Here is a 20,685-nt window from a genome sequence, read left to right on the forward strand (position 1 = left end):
CACATTCGCTAGCAAAGGCACTGACAAGTCCTACAGGAAAAGTGTTTCATTTTTACTTAACCCGGCTTTTTCCAAACCCATGTGACCACAGACACCCATATGGGTTTGAGATAAAACTTATTACTATTTCAGACATTCTAGAGGTCACAGTTAAAAAACTGCTATTTTTGGAAGATTAATAGGCTAAAGAGACTTTGAAATCTTGGGGTTTTCCTCCCAAGTGACCTTTATTAGCCAAAGACTTCAGTTCTTTGAAAGAGGAATCCTAGGGCATTGCCCCCAAGATACAACAGAATCAGCAAAAATCAGAAGAATGTGAAGAGGTCCCTTCTCACTCTTGGAATGACCCCTGGCCTCTACTCCAGCCCCGTCCTGATCTCAGCCACAGTGGACACATGGCAAAATGAACAAACTGTAGCTTCAACATTTATGCACTTTAGTGACATTAGAAATTTATCTGGGCAACATATAAAGTCTTTTTATGGATCATAGTAAAAAAAAAAACTCAAAAGATTTTAAATGTCTGTTTATGACTCCATAAAAAATATCTTATCGAATTTATATACTGTTTTTTCCCTACTTTTGCATAATTTCTTTAAAAATACCAAGACTAGGAAAGAGTCAAATATCAAATGGTTTTAATAACAGTAAAATCGAATACCAACATTTTGTCTAACACATTTTGTTTTTCAGGGCACTTTATCCTGTCATAGTCTCAAAGCCCACCTGTAAGATAGATAGGGAAGACGTTATGATCTCTCCTTTCATAGTTGTGGAAATTGAGGCCCAAGATGTATTGAGATTTGTGTAAACTCAGTCAGTGGAGACTTGGAAACTGCAAATCAGGATTCCTGACTTCCCACATGATGCACTTAGAAAATGAGAATCAGAGACAAAGGCTATTAGAGGCCAAATGCTTAATAAATTTGACTTGCCTACCTATTCTATCCTGGGCACTTGGTACTTGATGGTCTCTAATTCCCACACTCTGATATAGGTGGGATTGTACCCAATTTTCACACTCTGATGTAGGTGAGATTGTATCCATTTTTCAGGTGATAAAGAGACTTGGTGAGGTGAAGTATCCTTGTCCAAAGTCACACAGCTCAGAAATTAGAGTTGAGACTGACTGTCTGACTATATATACCACTGTTTCATAAATGATGTTAGCCCATTAATTCCAACTTTTCAATTCGTAATAATAATATCAATTAATTCACCTAGTTTAATTACATCATACACATCACTTTCCCTACAACCTCAGAATCAGTTCATGAGTCGGAGACAAACATTCCAAAGAAATGAAGCAGGTTCTATAAGGTAAAGCAACTTATCTGGGCAAATGAGGGGCAAAATCAGGATGCGAGTCTGGGAATGAGCCAGTGCTCGCTGCACTCCCATCCTACTGCTGTGTGTCAGTGACCCAAGAATAACTCTCAATGGCCCTCCTCTCCTTCCCTACTGCCAGGATGATGGTCTACAGTGGGCTGACCAACAAGTCCACTCTTCTCCACGACTCCCTTCCAACCGAGAGCGTCCCTTTCGAGGGCTTGCTGAGTGAGGGCAACAGCATTCGCATCGAGTTCACGTCCAACCAGGCACGGGCGGCCTCAGCCTTCAACATCCGGTTTGAGGGTGAGGGTCTGCCGGGGCCTCCCCCTCTCCTGGGGTTGTGGTGTGGGGGCAGAAGAAGCATGGCAAGGTTGGGGCTGGGTCCTGGGAGGTAGAAATCTGGCTGGCCAAGGATGAGAGAGGCCAGTGGCCAGACTGACCCTTGGACTTTTAAAGGCAGACTTAGCTTTACTAATCAGGATGCCTACCATTTACTAAGAGCTAACTATGCGCCCGGTGTCTTATATGCAGTATGCATTTGATGCTCACCACACTGCAACATGAAAGCTGTTATTATCTTTTAGATGACTAAACTGAGATTAGGGAATTTGGGTGACTTGCCCAAGGCCACAAGTTCGAAAAAATGGAGGTAAGATTTCTGTCCAGCTTGAGCCTGGACCTGTAAATTCTGCTCTACGCAGTGAAAGCCACCTCTTCCTCCAAGAAGCGTTAGTAAGAGCCTCTCCTGCTCAGCCCCGGCCCCTTAAGAAAGGATGCCGTTGGACATTGCATGTACCTCAGAGTTCTTTCGGTTCCGTCTTCCCTAAGTTGATCTTTCTCTTAGACAAACTTATGGTTTCAAGTGGCAGGACTCTTATTTATGAGACATGAAAAGGATCCATATGGGATGTTAAAAAGAATTGAAATGTGACAGTTCTGCAGGAAGGAGTGGGAAGAGGTTCTGAGTCCCATTTTAGATATGAAAAAAATGAGACCCCCAAGAAGCCAAATGAATGGCCCAAAGGCCCTCAGCAGGTCAGTCGAAACCAGATCACAGGGTCTGGTACCCATTTCCCTTAGAGCTATCCTGAACATCAAAAGGAGACCCATCTTCTGAGACACAGCACTGCGAGTGACCCTTGACTCGTCTGAGCTACTGTCCGTCTTTTGTATCCCCACCCAGCCTTTGAGAAAGGCCACTGCTACGAGCCCTATATTCAGAATGGGAACTTCACCACATCCGACCCAACCTATAACATCGGGACCATAGTGGAGTTCACCTGCGACCCCGGCCACTCCCTGGAACAGGGTCCAGCCATCATTGAGTGCATCAATGTACGGGACCCGTACTGGAATGATACCGAACCCCTGTGCAGAGGTGAGTGGCCCAGCTGCCTTCTTCTCGGGGTGCCCAAGGAATTCTACTCCCTCAGATGAAAACGTCACGGCCCCAGTTTAGAGGCATGTCATCCTTTTTTATACTGAATTGAGCATTAGAACCCCTTCCAGAGCTCACGATCCTTTGGGTCACGTGTGCTGCTTGTCCTTGAGACAATTACACGATCAATACATTTTAAAACGTGCCCCTTCCTCCAGGCACAGGCCCAATAGGGCACGGCTTAGTGAAAAGATTCCTGCCTAGATTTGAGTTACTCTGTACCTCCTTTGCTGTGCATTCTTGTTCAGGGCACCACTCACCCAACAACACAAGGCAGTCTCGAGCCTGATTAATAATAATAATGATGATAGTTGTTAACAGGACTGCAAAAACTGTGTTACAGGCACTCTGCCAAGGGCTATGTGCACATTATCTGATTTTATCCTCACTACGCCCTTACTATTGAGCCCATTTATAGAGGAAACAGAAGTTGGGAAATGACCTGCCTAAGGATGTAATGAAGGTAATTGACAAAGGCGGGAATGGAACTTGGGGTCTCTCCGTTCTCAGAGACTTATACTCTGAGTCCCTGGACAGTGTCGACTGTGTAGAACCCTCACCTATATGGGCCCCCAGTGCCCTGCTCTCCCCATTTCCCCACGTTCAAGGCCACCAAGGCTCCCCAAGCCTGGATCGCTGTGGGGCATGGGAATAATGAAGAGAACACTTGCTCCTGGCAGCTGCCACCTGGATGGTGGTTGGCGTGAAATCACAGCCTCTCTGTGGTGAAAGATTGATCTCTGTATTAAATGTGCTGGTTTAACAGAGCGGAATTTATTGGTGCTTTGGCCTCTGACATGTTGAAAACTTTCCAAAGCGGTAAACAGAGTGGAATTTAAAGGGCCAGGTGCCAGCCGCAGCCACATCTATACTTCCAGTTCAGAGCTGGGGTCTTTCACAGTTATGTTAACTAATAATTACTGAGCACTTACCTTGTGCTAGGCACTGTGCTGCATTTGACATCCATGAGCTCAGTTAAGCTTCAGAATAACTCAAATGAAATCAGGAGGGGTGTCACTTCAGCTTTGTAAAGAAAGGAAACTGAGGCTTCAAGAAATTACATGCCTTGACACAGAGCCAGTTGGTGGCAGCGGCAAGACTAGAACCCAGGTCTACCTGACTCAGCCACTACTCACCCGGCAGGGAGCAGGGCTGTTGATTCAGCTTTGAGCTCTGTCCTTGGTCCTGAAAGTACTATAGCGCCACATTCATTGACCCTCAGCTGAAGGAGGCAGGTGGCCATCCTTAATTGAATCATCCTACACATGTATGGACTGCCTGAGGTGAAAGCATCTTCTACCGTGACTGTATGACTTCATAGCCCACACTCTTAACTGCTATGCCATATTGTCTTCCTTATAAATAAAGCGTGTCTGTCTGTGTCTTTTACAGCCATGTGTGGTGGGGAGCTCTCTGCTGTGGCTGGGGTGGTGCTGTCCCCAAACTGGCCAGAGCCCTATGTGGAAGGTGAAGATTGTATCTGGAAGATCCACGTAGGGGAGGAGAAACGGATCTTCTTAGATATCCAATTGTGAGTGTTTCTCGGTGAACCCCCAACCCAGCCAGATTGGAGAAGAAACTGGTCATGCTTTATTTTTTCCTCCAATATTAAATAAGCATCTACTATGTGTCAGGAGCCGTGCAAAGAACTGGGAGCCCAACAGTGAAGGAGACGACATTATACACACAAAGAGAAAGTCTCTATGCTTAGGAAATTCTGTCTACTGAAAAAGCAGGCATTAAATGAGGAAATGCACCAATAATTGCATACTGTGTATTTGATAAGTGATGTAAGGAATGGTGCATGGTGCTATGGGATTCTACAATGGGGATACAATATAAAGAGGAAAGTCAAAGAAGTCTTTCCCGGGAATCTAAAAGATAAGTTGGAGTGAATGCACCCAAAAGGAACAGAATATGCAAAGGCCCTGTGAAAAGAGCAAGCACAGCAATTTTAAAGGATTGATGGGCCAGTGTGGCCAGAAGGAAGAGGGCAGTGTAATGTGTACTCTCCGTACTGCAGTAGTTTGTTTCCTATCTGTCTCTCTCAACTACCCCAGAAGGTCCTTACAGTCAGGGCCTGCTCTGATTTAGCTCTATTCCAGGGTCTAACACAGAGCCTGACACATAGTAGGTGCTAAATGAAGAAATACTATCATGAATGGACTTACTGGGTGTGTGGCTGTTTTCTACACTCAGTGGGGTTAGCTATTAGACGCCCCATCCAGAACTTTTCCCCACCAACTCCCCAGGGATCGGGGCACTTATAAAGTCTGGGGCAATGCCTACTCTGGACCAGATGCAAAAGTGATTGCTCTCAACATGTATATCTTAGGTAATTCTCACACAAAAAGACCCTGCCTGGTAAAGTAATTATCCCATCCTCTAGATTAGGAACACCCAGCTAGCAAGTAGCAGAGCTGAAATTTGAATCCAGGCTGTGTGACTGCTCATTCATGCTCTTTCCACTGTCTCACATGAGAAAGAGTTGAGAAGGGAACAAGGATGGCTGCTGGTGTCTGGAGAAGCAGAAGAAAGGCTTTCCTGGCAGACTCAGACACGGCGACTGGCTGGGGAGCGGAGAGGATGCCAAGTGCAGAGGAGCCTTTCTGGATGTGGCAATGACCTCTGGGGTTCAGTTCTCCCCTCAAGCCCCTCAATAGGCTGGGAAGCAGAACTCAGCGGCTGTCTGGCTCTACAGAGGAAACTTTCAAGAGAAGAGGGAAATTATTTGTGAAATTTTGAGTGACTGTCTTTTGAGGCTGTCCCTTAGAGACAGCAGAATGTCCTTAGAGGTTGTCCCAGGACCTCCTATTCCAGTTGAGCAGAAAGATTTACAGAACCTAAACAGTTGCCTCTTGTGAACTTGGGGCCAGGCCAGCCTGGGTCAGAATTCCATCTCCTCTACCATGCGACTTTGGGTCTCTCTCTGGGCCCTGTTTTTTCTCATCTGTAGTAAGGGCCTTGGGACATTAGTGTTTCTGTGGCTACTGGGGGCAAGTTTCAAGCATCCCTTGCCCATCGCCTCACTCACTCTTCAGTAAGAATTGCCTCCCTTTCTCCCATTCTCATCTCTCTGACTTTTAGAATCTGTAATAAAGTGTCTATTTATTCAAGACATAATTTTTGAGTGTCTACTATAAGCCACAGCTTTAGGCACTGGAAAGGCTCTGATAGTTGTCCCTTCTGCAGTAAAGTTTATATTGGAAGAGAGTGGATTGAACGGTCTCTATTAACTCTGAAAAAAAAATAGCTGTGCACCTACTGCGTGCAAACTCTAGGCTTGGTACTGGAGGTGCAGTTGTGAGAAAAGTGGAACAGTTTTTCACTGTCTAGTGGGTGAGGCAGAAAGAAATTATATGCAGTGTAATAAGGGCAATGATATGAGGAGGACGGGCAGCTGAGGGAGCCTGAGCGAAATCAAGGAGGGCTTCCAAGAGGAAGTGACTACTAATCTGGGATGAAAGAGAAGGTAGGTAAGTGATGAGGAAAAAGGAAGTGTCCTAGTCAGTGAGAATAGAATGTGCAAACCCTGGAAATGAGAGAGAAGGTGGACCACTTAGTTACTTAAAGGAACTTCAGTGTGGCTGGAGCATGGAGGTTGGGTAGGGGTTACAGAGGCAGAGAGTCCAAGGGAGGCCCTAAGGTCTCCTTAGCCGAAGCTTCAGAGAATTTCATTCTAAAGCCGATTTCTCTAGGAAAACCTCTGTGGCTCCCCAGTGCTATCATGATTAAGATAAATTTATGGACCTGGTTTAAGAGCTCCCTCCCAGAAGTTACTGGGCAAATCATCTCAGTCTTCAGCCAGGAGAAGGTGAAATCAGCTCCCAATTCCCTGACTTCTCTTGCAAAGGTCCCCTCCAGCTCCACTCCACAAGACAGTGTCTGCGGTCCCCTCCCTTCTGCTGGGTTCGGCCATCCTGTCCTCACAGTGCACCTCCCAGAAAGATAGTCTTGCTTCACCCAGATTGGCCTATGTCTCCCCTTGGTGTCAGAGGCCTGGATAAGGATACGAGAAAATAGGAAACCTGCTTTCATCCCCTCCAGGCATCAAATATTCAATTAACCTTCAGCTTGACACCAAATGGGCTTTTATTTTCACAGCAAAGCCCTCGGTGAGGCAGCGGATGCAGGAACATGAAGCAGTTAAAGCGGAAACCCTTTCCCAAAGCCAGGCACCACTGGCATTAGCACCAGGAAGGGAGCAGACTTTCTCTCTTACGGTCATCTTGGCACCCCTAGATGTGAGCGTTGACTAAAAGAGAGGACCCTTAGCTTCCTTCTTCCATGCCCTGACAATGATTCCTGAGCAACCCTGGACCCACCATCTAGCCTCTCTGGGCTTCACATTCTTTCTCTGCAAAGTAATGTGTTGCCTCAAGACAACAGGATGCAAACTCAGACTTTTACAGGGCCAGGCTAGCAATGTCAAATGGGGATTTGGAGCTGGTATTGTCCATTCTACCAGCCGCACAGGCAAAACAAAACTTGGAGATATTCTAGACCAGTGGAAAGCTGGTAAATGTTCAATCACTGGCTTTCTTGGCAAGTAGGTGAGTGGGGAGCAACACCCTGATTTGTAGCCTTTGCCAATTTCCATTGTTTAAATATGCCCATGATGGAATATGCCAACAGGCTCGCCAGATGCCTGGATGATTAATATCGGCTCATATGACCCAGCACACTCACTATGAACTGAATTCTTCTCTTTCTTTCATGCCCCGTACCCAAGCTTTTTATACATCCTGGCGGTTCTACTCAAGAGTCAAAATATGCCCAAAGTCCAAGCACCTCTGACACTTCCACTGCCCCTGCCACTGTCCAAGCCACCACCATCTCATCCCAGCATTGTCACAGCAGCCCTCTCACTTTTGTCCCCTTTGAGGCTATTTTTAACCCAGCACCCTGAGTCATCCCGTGACAACCTAAAGCAGATCACATCATGCTCTGCTCAAAACCTGACAGTAGCTCCATATTCTATCCATGGTCAAAGCCGAAGCTCTTACCAAGGGCCTTCTGTGATCCGGCCGTGGTTCCTTTTCCCACTTCATTTCTTCCCGCTCTCCTCCTCGCTTTCTCCATTTGGCTTCCTTGCTGTCCCATCCCACAAGCGTACCTCAGGGCCTTTGCACTGGCTCTTTTTGCTCTGCACTGATATCTGCATAGCTCTGCTCTCGCAGACTCCTGCAGGTCTCTGCTCACCGACCACCACCTCTGAGATGCTCCCCAGCGCCCCTTATTTAAATTAGCATCCCTGTCTCTCTCGATACTCTTACCTGGCTTCACTTTCCTCACTCAGCATACCGCACGTGGTCATATTTGTTGAAGCATTTCCACCTGCACCTCCTCCACTTACGATGTCCACAAACACCTCCATGAGAACAGTGGGTGTTTTCTGTTTGTTTGTTTGATTCGCTGCTGTAACCCCTAGATGTAGATGAGTGCCTGGCCCTTAGTAGGTGCTCAACAAATAAGAGTCAGTGAAATAAAGGCAACTCATCATGGTCACATGGCCATGAAATTTCAAAACCAGAATGTGAATTCAAATTCCCATCCAGCTGGCTATGATGCACAAGGAGGGGAAAAAAAGTCAAAAAAAAAAAAATTACGGGAAAAGCCTCTGGGGATATGGCCTCCATTGATCAATAAACACACCTATATTATATCACAAGCAACCTGGTTAAGAAATAACATGTTGGCTAAAAATTATCAAGCAAATTAACAGTAGTGAGAAAACCCCTAAAAGAAAGTTTTATATAGTATCAAAGGGTTTGCCATCACAGACTTAGAATTAGACTCTAGAGTGGGAGGACTTCAGAGGTCCCCCAACACAATGATGCTCAAATCCACTGGTAGAGTTTGGGGACTGAGTGGGATAGGCTTTGGGGAGATTATCTTCTGGATAATCTGGACACTAGATGCTAAGCCAAAGGTGAAGATGATGGCGGAATCACAGACAGGCTTCAAGATGGGGCCAGTGAGGAGGACATTATCTCCCCAAGGCAGCTTTCCCTCCCTCCATGGGCCACATAGCCAGCATCATCCCAGGGCCTTAGGATTTGAAGAGACATCAAAATAGATTCAATCCAGTTTCAGTCACCATAGACATGTTGTGAAGACTGTGATTTTTGTCATCGACCAAGTTCAGTTTGCTTCCACACACACTGATCGAGAGCCCACAGTGAACAGGGCACTGTGGCTGGGCTCTGGCCACAAACGAGACAGATGCAGGGAGCTCGTGTCATAAGCTGACATGGCACGAGGCAAGAGGAGATACAGAGGCTCTAAGAGCCTCGGATGAGGAAGGTGAAAAAGCTTTTCTGAGAAAGCAATATCTAAGTCAGTGGTTCTCAAATGGGACAGTTTTGCCCCCAGGGGACACTCAGCATTTCTGGTCATCACATTTGGTAGAGAGGGCGTGCTACCGGGATCTAATGGGGAGAGTTCAGGGATGCTGCTAAACATTCTGCAATGCACAGGACAGCCCCCCACCACAAAGAATTAGCTGATCCTAAAATGTCATTACTGCCAAACTAGAGAAACCCTCATCTATGCTGAGACCTGAAAGACAGATAGACAGATGATGCACAAAGATGGAGAGGAACAGTGTTTCAGCAAAAAGGAACAGCATATGCTAAGGTTCAGAGGCAGGAAAGCCCAACTCTCCCCTCATCTGTCCATAATATCAAATATATGCTAAGCACGTAACGCATCCTAGCGGTTCACATCTCAGGCACCTTCACAACAAGCGCATGCAGTGGCTTCTATTATTACCTCTGTTTTATGGATGAGTAAACTGAGGCTCCAAAATGTGGAAGAGCGACCACGATCACGTGGCTGGGAACTGGCAGAGCTAGGATTCAAACCCTGCTTGCGGTGTCTCCAGGGTCTGGGATCCTCACCAGCGCTTGAAAGGAGCTGAAGGGAGCCCTGTGTATTCGGAGCTTAGCTATGCAGGAGGGGCGGCATCAATGAGTAAAGATCGCCAGGCAACAGAGGAATCAGGCTGGGCCTTGAGACAGCATTGGGGAATCTGAACTTTCCCAAACTGGGTAGCCGTTAATAGGATTAAAGCTTTGCAAAAAGAAGCCGAGGCCTGCGGTTACCAGCCCGAGGCTTTCTCTGGCAAACTCTGGCACACTCTTGGCAGAGTGGCATCTGGACTTGGCACCTCTTTCCCCCGACAGAGGGAGTGAAAATAGCATCTCACCAGCAAGGGTTACATGAGGCCCAAGAGCTGCTGAGTTTAATTTATCTTGCTTGGTTTCCGCTGACAGTTTTAGTAAACCAATTTGAGTTTGATAGTAAAAATAATTCTGTCCTCAGGGCCCCTCAGCCCTGCCTAAGTGTTTGCAATTGTTATTCATCACAGTGGCGGGGAGGAAGGCATTTGCACTGCAGACTGAGCTGGGTAGGTGGCCCATAGTAGGCACAGAGCAGTGTTTGCTGAGTCATGAGGATACAGCCACATGTGCAGGGCGAGTGGGGCCTTTTTTCTCCCTCACCTACTGGGCAGGTCTGTTGATGCTGTGGGCACTGAAGATAACTGTTCTAACTAGTCACCATATATGAGGGACCTACTATGTGCTGGGTCCTGATTTGCATAGTTTATATCCATGAGCAATAATGAACATGAACATTATTATGTAGAGATAATAATTACATAATTTAGAGCTAATGTGAGTAGAGATAATTACAGAGGGGTGATTACCCAAATTAGAGATAATGTATGCAAAGCACATTGCATGGGGTCTAGTGCGTAGTTTGGCGCTTCATGAATGGAGATTATGATTACCAAAAATCCTTATAAGACAGATATTATCCTCATAACTTCATGGATTTGGAAATGACAGCACAGAGAGGTTAAGTGGCTTCCTCAGGTCACACAGCTAGTGATGGACAGAGCCAGGGTTTACACACCACTTTCAGAGACTTAAACAGCCTTTTGGGGAACCAGCTGTATGTCTCAGGGATGAAGCAGGTTGGCTCCCACGCCTCCAGCAACTCAAAGTTCAGAAAGGGAAGTAAGGCCATAAAGAGACAACCTGGTGAGATGCAGGCTAAGTGCTGTGGATGGCAGTGAAGGGGGTGGAGAGGTTGTGGGTGCCGGATTTAACTCTGTGAGTTGTGGAAATGTCACAGAGAGGATGACATCCAAGCAGAATCTTTGAAGAATGTCAGTTGGCCAAGCTGTAATGGGGGAAGGGCTTTCCAGGAGGGGCTCATGTGAGCAAAGGATTCAAGCAAGTGAAAACAATGACCATTAGGCACCAAATGGATGCCTGGAATTGCAGCATTGATTAAGACCATCCACCTTGCACTGTTGTTGTTGGAGGTGGGAAGGAGGTGCATAATTTTAAAATGAGTCAGAATCCCCCTGGCCAGAACCTCCCAGCTCCATCAGGAATCTGCCACTTACTTTAAAACACAACTGAGTGTGCAACTTTTAAATCCTTAAGGATGTGTTAAGTCTGTCTGTCTGTCTGTCTGTCTGTCTCTCTCTCTCTCTCCCTCCATCCCCCTCACACACACACATACACACACACACAGAGTAAAGCATAGCATAGAAAGGAGAATAAAAGAACTAAGGAATTATTGGTGAAGGCATCATTGAATGGAAGAGCTAGGAAAGGCCCAGAGAGGGGAGGTAACTTACTGAGCATCACACAGCAAGTCAGAGTCAGGACCAAAATGACAACCTGAGTTTGGCTGCAAGAGCTGAGCACAGAGGCCACAACCTTGAAAATGCCATAGGGCAGAGGAGACACAAAAGCTTCTAGAGTCAAAAAGAGTTGCATTTAAATCCTGACTTTCCTGCTCACTAGCTCTGTGGACTTGTTGAAGGTGGTGATAGCCGCTTCACAATGGGATACTTTGTTCACTTTATCCTCAGTGCCTGGCACATAGTAAGTAGTCAATAAATATCTGTTGGATTTTTTTTTTAATATCTGTTGCATTTTTAAAAGAGAGAGATGATGAGTGTGTAAGTTAATTAAATCATGTGTAAAGTTCTTAGTAAGGTTTCTGGCATACGATAGGCAAGTAACCACAACTAACACTGTTTTCACCCCTTTATATGCCAGATTTTACGCTAAACAGCGTGCATTATTTCATGGATGATGATGGCCATCATTATCATCATCATCAAAATCAATGTCTAACATTCATTGAGTGCTTGCTATTTGCTAGTTACTAAGTGCTTTACCCACATAGTCATTTTACTCTTATGAAGAAACCTACATGATATCACTATGACTATTCCCTTTTTACAGATAAGGAAACAGGCTCGGAAAGGTGAAGTCACTTGCCCAAGGTTACACAGCTAAGAAGAGGCCGGGTCAGGATTCAAACCCATGTCTCTGGGGCCAAAGCCAGTGTTATACTGCCCGATAAATGGTAGTGAGGTGCTCCATAAGGGAGAAAGCCCTAGCCCCGTCTTACAGAAGAGGAAACTGAGGCTCGGAGTGGTACACCCTCCCCCCACTTCCTGAGCACCTATTGCAAATATACATACTAAGCTCCAGCTTGCCTTCCCTGGTTCCACTGCAAAGCCCAGCCCCAAATCTCTCCCTATTTATGGGCCCCAGAACAGTTCTCTAACCAAGAAATAAAAAGACCTAATAACAAACCCCAATGACCACATGATTGATAGCTGCAGAATATTTCTCTTTAGCTGCTGCCAACTTGCTTTGTGCTAAGTTAATTCCAAGCCCTAAAAATTAAATGCCTTGTCCAGAGGCACTTCAGTCCTTCAGAGATATAGCTATGTCAGGCTGCAAAAATTCAGCTTGAGAGCCAAACAAGGAGGGTGAGTCGAGGGTAGCATTGGCCCCAGGAACACAGATTTCCAGACACCAGCAGAAATTGGGGGACGAATGGCCATGATAGAAATAAAAACATTCCAGTCCACTAGTGGAGGGAGATGGAATTTCCCCAGAGCCAAAAGTTCCAAGGAATTCAAGAAGGAACGACCAAGTTCATAGAACCCAAATATCATCATGTTGCAGATGAGGAAACTGAGGGCCAGAGATGAGAAGAGATTGCCCCAGACCACTCAGTCAGTCAGCTATGGCTGCATAACAAATTACCCCAAACTCAGTGGCACAAAATAGCAAGCTCGTAGCATTCATTGCTCGCAAGTCTACAGGTCAGTGAGGTGGTTTTTCCGAACTCAGCTGGCTCATTCATGTGTCTGTGGGCAGCTATGGGTTGGGTAGGTGGCTTTGCTAATCGTGGCTGACTTTTCTCATGTATTTGGGGTAAATTGGTGTTGCACAGTCTAGGCAAGCCTCGACTGGGATGGTTCATCTCTGCTGCACGTGTCTCTCATTCCCCAACAGCTAACTCGGGCTTCTTCCCATGGGGACTGGCTAGGGTTCCAAAACAATGAGCAGAAGCACTCCTGAGCCTAGACTAGAAATTGACGTGGCATCTTGTCTGCCATATCCTATGGCAAGTCACAAAGCAAGAACCAGCCCAGATTCAAAGGGTAGAGAAACAGACTTCCTTTCTTGATGGCAGATACTTTGAAGCCTCATTGCAAAGGGTGTGGACACAGAGAGGGCAAAGCTTTGAATCCATTTTTGTACTTAAGCTACCACAGCCAAAGAATAGTGAGACTCAGAACTCAGGTCTCCCAACTTTAGTCCAAAGCTCCAAATAACATCACTGTGTACAGTGACCCTCTGGGTGGCCGTCGTTATCCTCATTTTACAGATGAAGAAATCGAGGCTCAGAGAGATGAGGTAACTTGCCTATGATCCCCCTGCTAGGAAGTGAAGCAGACAAGATTTGCATTTAAGACTTGATGCCTGGCATTTAGAAGGCTCGGAAAATGTACCCTTCTCTACATGATGCTTCAAACATGTGGAAGGACACTCTGGAAAGATCCGAATTTTCTCAGAAAGAGGAAAAGGCCTTTCTTTGCTTATGGGAGGAATTCTTGGGTTCAAGTCCCAACTCTTCCACTTATTGGCCGTGTGACCTTGGATAAGTCACTTCGCTTCTCTGAGCCTCAGTTTTCTACCAGTAAAATGAGGAAGGTAACAGCACCTACCTCTTTGAGTTTCTGAGAGGATGAAACATTTGGCAAGGGCCCGACATGCGATACACACTCGATAATTTAATTGGCAGCTCTGGTGGTGATGATGAATTCTTTCCATGGTGTGTGCACAAACTGAGCTTCATTAGGGAAACACACACACACACACACACACACACACACACACACACACACACACACACACACTATGCATGTACAAGAGTTGAGCTTGGGCATTGGATGTGAGAGTCAGGAATGCAGTGGGTTACATTCCCAGAGTGCTACCCCAGGATCCCACCTAACTTCTTACTCCCCTTCCCACAGTGGGCAAGGAATTGTCACGGTCGGTGGCAAGTTGGACACACAAGTTCCAGGATAGGTCCTCCCCCTACGCTCCCGTTTCCTGCTCCTCAGCCATGCCAGGCTCTTCCCAGCCTCAGCGATTACAAGAGCGTCTGAGGGAGGGCATCTACACCCCATCTTGAGCTGGCACGTTGCCTTGCAGAGCACGCCGGGAAGCCCAAGGCGTTCGGATGGAATTAGATGTGACATCCCAGGGAGCCACGACTGCTGCTTAATGAATCCCTGACATGCAGTGGCCTCACGCACTTACTTCTTGGCAGGTGTTTATTGAGGGTACACTGTGTAGCTGGTGTTGCATTAGACCTTCAAGGCCAGGAGATAACAGGAACATCATGGACTGAGCCCTTACTGCGTGCCAAACTCGGCTCTGAGCACGGTACCACTGTTAACTTATTCCAGTGTCCAAACAACCAGTGGGTTCACACGGTCATGTTCCCCATGCCACAGATGAGGACAGAGATGGTCAGAGGGGTTCAGTGGCTCGGCAGCTAGAGGTAGGGGTGCCAGGGTTCAGACCTGGCTGTTGGATGCTGAGTCATGCCCTATATCACCTCTCAACCGTGCCGCGCAAAGTGGAACCCACATGATGCTGATGGCAGCCAGCCTCCCTTGAGAGCTCTGAACAGGCTGGCAGCATGGGCAGACCTGCGGTTAAGACAGCACACCCTGGCAGGAGGCGCGGGCCAGAGGGAGGAGTCAGGAATAGAGGCAGGTGGCAGAGGCCCCGACTGTGGTCCTGTGATGGCCGTGACCCCAGGAAGTCCTGCACTTGTCTGGTGCCTCCCACGGAGAGCCGGGGTGAGTCCTCCAGGTTCCATCCAGACAGTTTGGATTTTGCCTTCAGGACAAGTCTCACACAGAGCCCACACTCCCGACCCTGGGCTTAGGTGGAGTCATTTGACAGCTCGGATGAGCCACAACAAGGCTTTACAAAGTGACGCCTTCAAGAGGATGTGTCATGTTGGGGATTCAGAATGACAGGAAACACACATCCAGCAGCTGTCAGCTCCTGCTAGGGTGGGCTCCCTAAGGTCTCCCTCCAGCAATGCACAGCCCTGGGCTCACCTTCCTCTGCACTTCCGCATGTGTGTACACACACACACACCACATACCGTGCACACGCCACATACGCCAATGCCTACAACACACAGTATACCACATACAACACACGCACTATACCATGTATACCAATAATAACTATATACAACATACATAATCATGCATATACCACATACCACACATACATACCTCACACCACACACCTTACATGCACACCGACAACAATGCAAACAATACCATAACATACACATCATACCACACATGCCAACAACAAACCACACACAACACACACATGTCATATGCCACACACACCCCGCACACACACATCACACATACTATACCATACACAGTGCACATCCAGCACCACATGCGCACACACCACACACACACGTCATATACCACACAACACACATACACATACACACGCACCACAAATCCCAATCCACCCTTAATTTTGCTTTGTTTTAATTATGCTTGGATTATGCTCTCCCTCAAGGTCAGTTCTTATACCCTAACTCAGAGATACTAAAATGAAGAAGTCTTCATGTCCCGACTACTAATTTTATAAATTTGGGGGGAAATATCTCAAAAGAAGAAGAGGTATAGACATCTCCACATAGAAGGTCATGGGAGGACCACAGAGTTTGACCGTGGTCACCCTTGGGTCCAGGAAACCCAGACTTCACCAAACTATATATCTGAATCCTCATATTCCCAAATCAATCCCTGAATTCCTATCAAATGAGGGAGTGGGAAAAATGTGGGGTCCCACCTTCTGAATGGAAGGAAAGCATGAAATAGTTTGGCCATGGCTACTGGTAAATAACTTTTTTTACAGTTCACGGATTCTGAGATTTTCATCTGGGGACAGTGAGGCCCAGGCTGGGCAAGCAACTTGTCTGTCATCACAGCAAAGAAGTGACAGAAGGGGTGGCCTCTCACCGAGATCTCCCGACACCAGATTTTGTTGCCACACCACCCTGCCACACCCCCCTCACCTCTTAGCAGACCATATAGCTCGTTATAAATTTTTTTTAAGATGAAAGATGCTCTTTTAATTGAATTCCTGGTACTAATTATGTTATATACAGTTCTCAACAATATTACCCCCATTTTACAGGTGAGGATGCTAAGGCTCAGAGAGGTTAAGCCGCTTTCTCAAGGTCACCCAGCTAGGAACCAGCAAAGCTAGGATTTAAGCCCAGAGCCCATTATCTTAGCACTGCTTCTGAAGATAGAGCGAAACGCCAGAGTAATTGAGGACTGATTTCTTTGTAGACAAAGCAGCCAGAAGCTGTTGAGTTTCCCCGGTTCTCAGTGCGTGGTCTATAATGTCATGTCATTGACCTTGATGAAGCTTTGCCTGCCGTGTTCTGAGATGCCTCGGTCCAGGGACATGGAAATGAGAAGCAGCTCAGCCTACGGGGTGGTCCCAGAGGAAAGTCATGTCCGGCGCAGGGGGTCACTTTCTTCTTCTCTTTCACTTTGGAGATGGAAGGGGAATTGATTGAGAAGGGTAGGAAGGTGGAAGGAAAGGAGAAACCAAGAGAGAAGAAAGGCGGTAGAGAACGGGGGCTGGGTCTCATCCACGCTGTCACCTCAGAAGAGTGGTTTTCAGTCCTTGCGACCGTGCCACATCCTGGAAAGCTTTAAGTGACACTGACAGCTGGGTTCTACCCTGGAGATGCTGACAGTCTCATTGGTCTGGGGTGTGGCCTGGGCATCACCATCAGGCGTTTTTAAATCTCTCCGGCTATTTGTAGTCAGGACTGAGAACCGCTGAGCAAGGATTGGCTTCTGAGTGTGATACAGACAAGTACTTGGTGACTGTCTGGGGAGAAGAAGGAAGGAAGGAAGAGAAGGAGGGGAAAAGGAAAAGGGACAGAATGAAAGAAATAAGAAAACAGGTCATGTTTTATGCGTTCAGGTCCTTTTAGAGAGCCAAAGAGATTGGTTTTCTGTGTCCTCCCTGGCGTTGACATGCTTTCTTGTGCTGTCTGCCATTTTATCAAATTAAATTGAAACCAAATTAGCACTGGACCAAAAGGCCCCTCGGCAGTTCCTTGGTGCTGAGGAGTGTTTGGTGCTGGCTGCGTGGCATCGTGAAGGAGCAGAGGCCTCGGAGTCTGGGCCTTTCTGGGCTCAGTTTACTCCTCTGTCCAATAGGATTAATAACCTTTTGTTTAACCACCTCAGTGTGTGATTGAAGGAATTCGATGAGAAAATGGACACAAAGGAACTATGAACAGGCCTTTTTGTTAATAGCCTTCCGGAAAAACATATGTGTTTTATAAAAGTTGTCTTGCACATACGACTGCATTTATGGGGCTTTGGTTCTCTTTTATGCCTTTTTAAAATCCTGTGATGTATTTAATCACCATTTCTACTGTCCCATGGAGATCCTGTCTTATTTGCAAGATAGAGTTTTCTTAGGAAAGACATTTAAATCCCTCTAAGCCTCAGTTTGCTCATCTGGAAAACAGATAGATTAACCATAATTCATTCATGTGCCAAGCCCTGCGCTGCGCTTCAGGAATACAGGGGTGAAGAGCATGTGACTTTGGGGAGCTTGCAGCCCTGTGTGGAAACTGACACAGGCAAGTAGCTGTCTTCCAGCTACTTAGGTTTGAATTCTGGCTCTTTGTGTGACCAGCTTTTGAGCTTCAGAAAGTTTCATCACCTCTGGGTACCTCAGTTTTCTTATCTGTGAAATGGATGACAATAATAGTACTTACAGTGTTTGAGAATAAAATGAAATGGTGCATATGAAGTGCTTAGAACAGCTCCTGGCATGTAGGACGCCTTATAGAGAACTCGCCTCATTATTACACGGCTGTAAATGCAGGGTGGTGTAGGGAGCACAGAGGGACCTTGAGCAATTAGTAAAATGTCATCAAGCAGAGAGGTGAGGAGAGGCAATCCAGGGAGAGGGCTAAAAGCATGGGCTAAAAGCAGGTCTAGAGGCTATGAAGGGTCTGGGACAGTGGTCTTCAACCTTTTTGGCACCAGAGACTGGTGCTCCTATAAGAATCTAATGCCTGATGACCTGAGGTGGAGCCGAAGTGGTGATGCTAGCACTGGGGAGAGCTGCAAATACAGATGAAGCTTCTCTCGCTCCCCTGCCACTCACCTCCTGCTGTGCGGCCCAGTTCCTAACAGGTCATGGACTGGTACTGGTCCACAGCCTAGGAGTTGAGGACCCCTAGTCTGGGGTACAAAGTTGTTTGAGACAGCAAAAATGGGCGGGGGCCTGACTGTGGACCACCTAGAAGTCCTGGAAGGCTGAGAAACTGGATTTTATTCTGTGAGCTAATTTTTGCTATTTCCTCAGTCCAGTTTCTATTACCAGCTACTTTTTCCCCTTTAAAGTGCATATAAAATGGCTTGCCTTTTTCACTTGGCTTACTCTAAGCAAAATGATGTCCATGAAATTAAAAGTTTGATGTGCAAACCACATATTTATATATTTTTATAAGTCACATTTAAATAAATTCATAACCATTAGACGTTTTCAAACATGTTTGTGTACCTAAAATCATCGTGCGAACACCACTGGGCAAAGCCCTTTAAAGTCCAGATTTCTAGGCAAAGGTCAGATGTTGGTTTAGAAAGAAAGAAAAGCAAGGTGGCTTGGTCATCGTTTCTTTCTACACCCTCTGTGGGATATTAACTCCAGATCCTTAGTTACAAAGCTCACCTACCACCGTCTCTGCACATCCAGGCCCCTGATTAGTTGGGGTAAGGATGGGGGTGCCCGCTGCAGGGGTACTAGCAGCCCATACCATATTTAGGCATACACTACCCTCTAGTGGCCAAGCGAAGAATTGCTTCATCAGAAAAAAGGTTGCTAATTTTTCAAATTCAAATTTGCATTCTATCCTCACCTCTTTGGCTCTCCAGACCCTAGCGGAAAGCAATAATGATGGTCCCTCAGGCTGTTTTTATCCTTTTTGAAGCAGTAATACATTCACATGATTCAAAATCCGAGGGTGCAAAAGGGTCGGCTGTGAAAATTGTTTCCTACCTTTCACCAGCAAACAGCTCTCTCTCTTGTTCCCCTCTCTTGAGGCAACCACTAGAACTAGTTTCTTATGCATCCTTCCCAGACTACTTTTAAATATTTCAAAAAACACAAGAGAAATCTCATAGCTACCAAAATTAAGCCACCCAGACTAAGTAACCAGTTTAACACTGGTTTTATTACATACTCTGTTATTGATGATCAATAAAGGCAACAAAACAAAATAAATTTAATTGTTACCAAGAGGTATATGACATTTAGGAGACAAAATCATTTTAAAACAGGAAGTCTGTAGAGAGCAGGACTATTACCTTGGTAGGAAATATGTTGGAAATCGTGGGTTTAATCAAATAAACTTTAGCAATAATATCTTAAGAACAAAAGATGTGCTAAGATGGGGGGGCAGAGTCAAATGGGGCTTCTTCATCCTGCAGATTTTATTTGTAACTTCTTATTCACATTTTCTCATACAAGACTGAACCCAGGTACACTTGGAGACACATACCCATGGTTTTCACAGAATATCGTATAAAATAGTGGTTCATATTTCAGGCTTTGGCATCTGACAGACCTAAGTTTGAATCATGAGTCTGACATTCATGCGACCTTGGGCAAGTGACTTCTTCGGATTGAGCCTCAGTTTCCTCATCTGTAAAATGAGGATGATTCTAAGTTTTAGTTTGTAGAGTTGTCGCCTGAGTGCCTAATACTCAAGAGGCAGCATTGTTGTTATTCAAATGCTAAATAAGGGTTTGGGGAGATCATTTCTCTGATATCCCGAGGGACCAGTGTTTTTACTGCCCTGAAACAGGGAGGAGCGCAAAGAGGACATTAGAAGTGGAGGCACCGGACAGCAGCCTGCAAATGGCTGCTCAGGCTCTGCAAGGGGACACGGGATGTGCCTAGAGCAGGGTCAAGGTGGGAAAGAAGAGGAAGCTAGAATGCTGCTGGTCAAGGTCATGGGTTGGCATTGGAATGGTTTAACAGGCAGGCAGAGTTATCATGGTATCAGACTTGATTCTGATGACCTTCCTATCTAAGGACAATGGAGAATGTAGTCAACAGGGGCCCAGGAGGTGAGTGGGAAAGAAATCATTTGAGGATGATTTAGGATAAATCAATCCCTGGGAACAAGTGCCGAAAACAGCCAGAATGAGGAGTCCTCCCTCCCAAATTGATGCAAGTAAGAGTGTATTTGGGGTCAGGACCCCAGGCAGGAATGGAGTCAGACTCACAATCCATCCTGGGCTGGCACTGATTTACATAACACACACTCAGCACCATTCTAAGAGCTAGGGATACAGTGGTGAGTGGGACAGACATGCTCCCTGGCGTCGGGGAGCTTCTGGTCTAGTGCAGACGTGACCAGGACCATTGAAACACCAAATGCTGAGCTCCATATGAGGGGTGAGCACAGAAAGGGCTCCCAGC

At 46.3% G+C, this 20,685-nt stretch overlaps 1 protein-coding gene across 1 annotated transcript in view; it reads left to right on the forward strand.

The window, feature by feature from the left end:
* Window positions 1–20,685, forward strand: part of SEZ6L (seizure related 6 homolog like) — a 177,081-nt gene that overhangs the window by 125,093 nt on the left and 31,303 nt on the right. The window contains 3 exon segments of the mRNA XM_039861831.1: window positions 1,469–1,635; window positions 2,516–2,710; window positions 4,163–4,301. Coding sequence (XP_039717765.1) covers window positions 1,469–1,635; window positions 2,516–2,710; window positions 4,163–4,301 — 501 coding nt within the window.

Source organism: Pteropus medius, unplaced genomic scaffold, assembly GCF_902729225.1.
Source record: "Pteropus medius unplaced genomic scaffold, Ma_sr-lr_union100, whole genome shotgun sequence".
Taxonomy (NCBI): Eukaryota; Metazoa; Chordata; class Mammalia; order Chiroptera; family Pteropodidae; genus Pteropus; species Pteropus medius.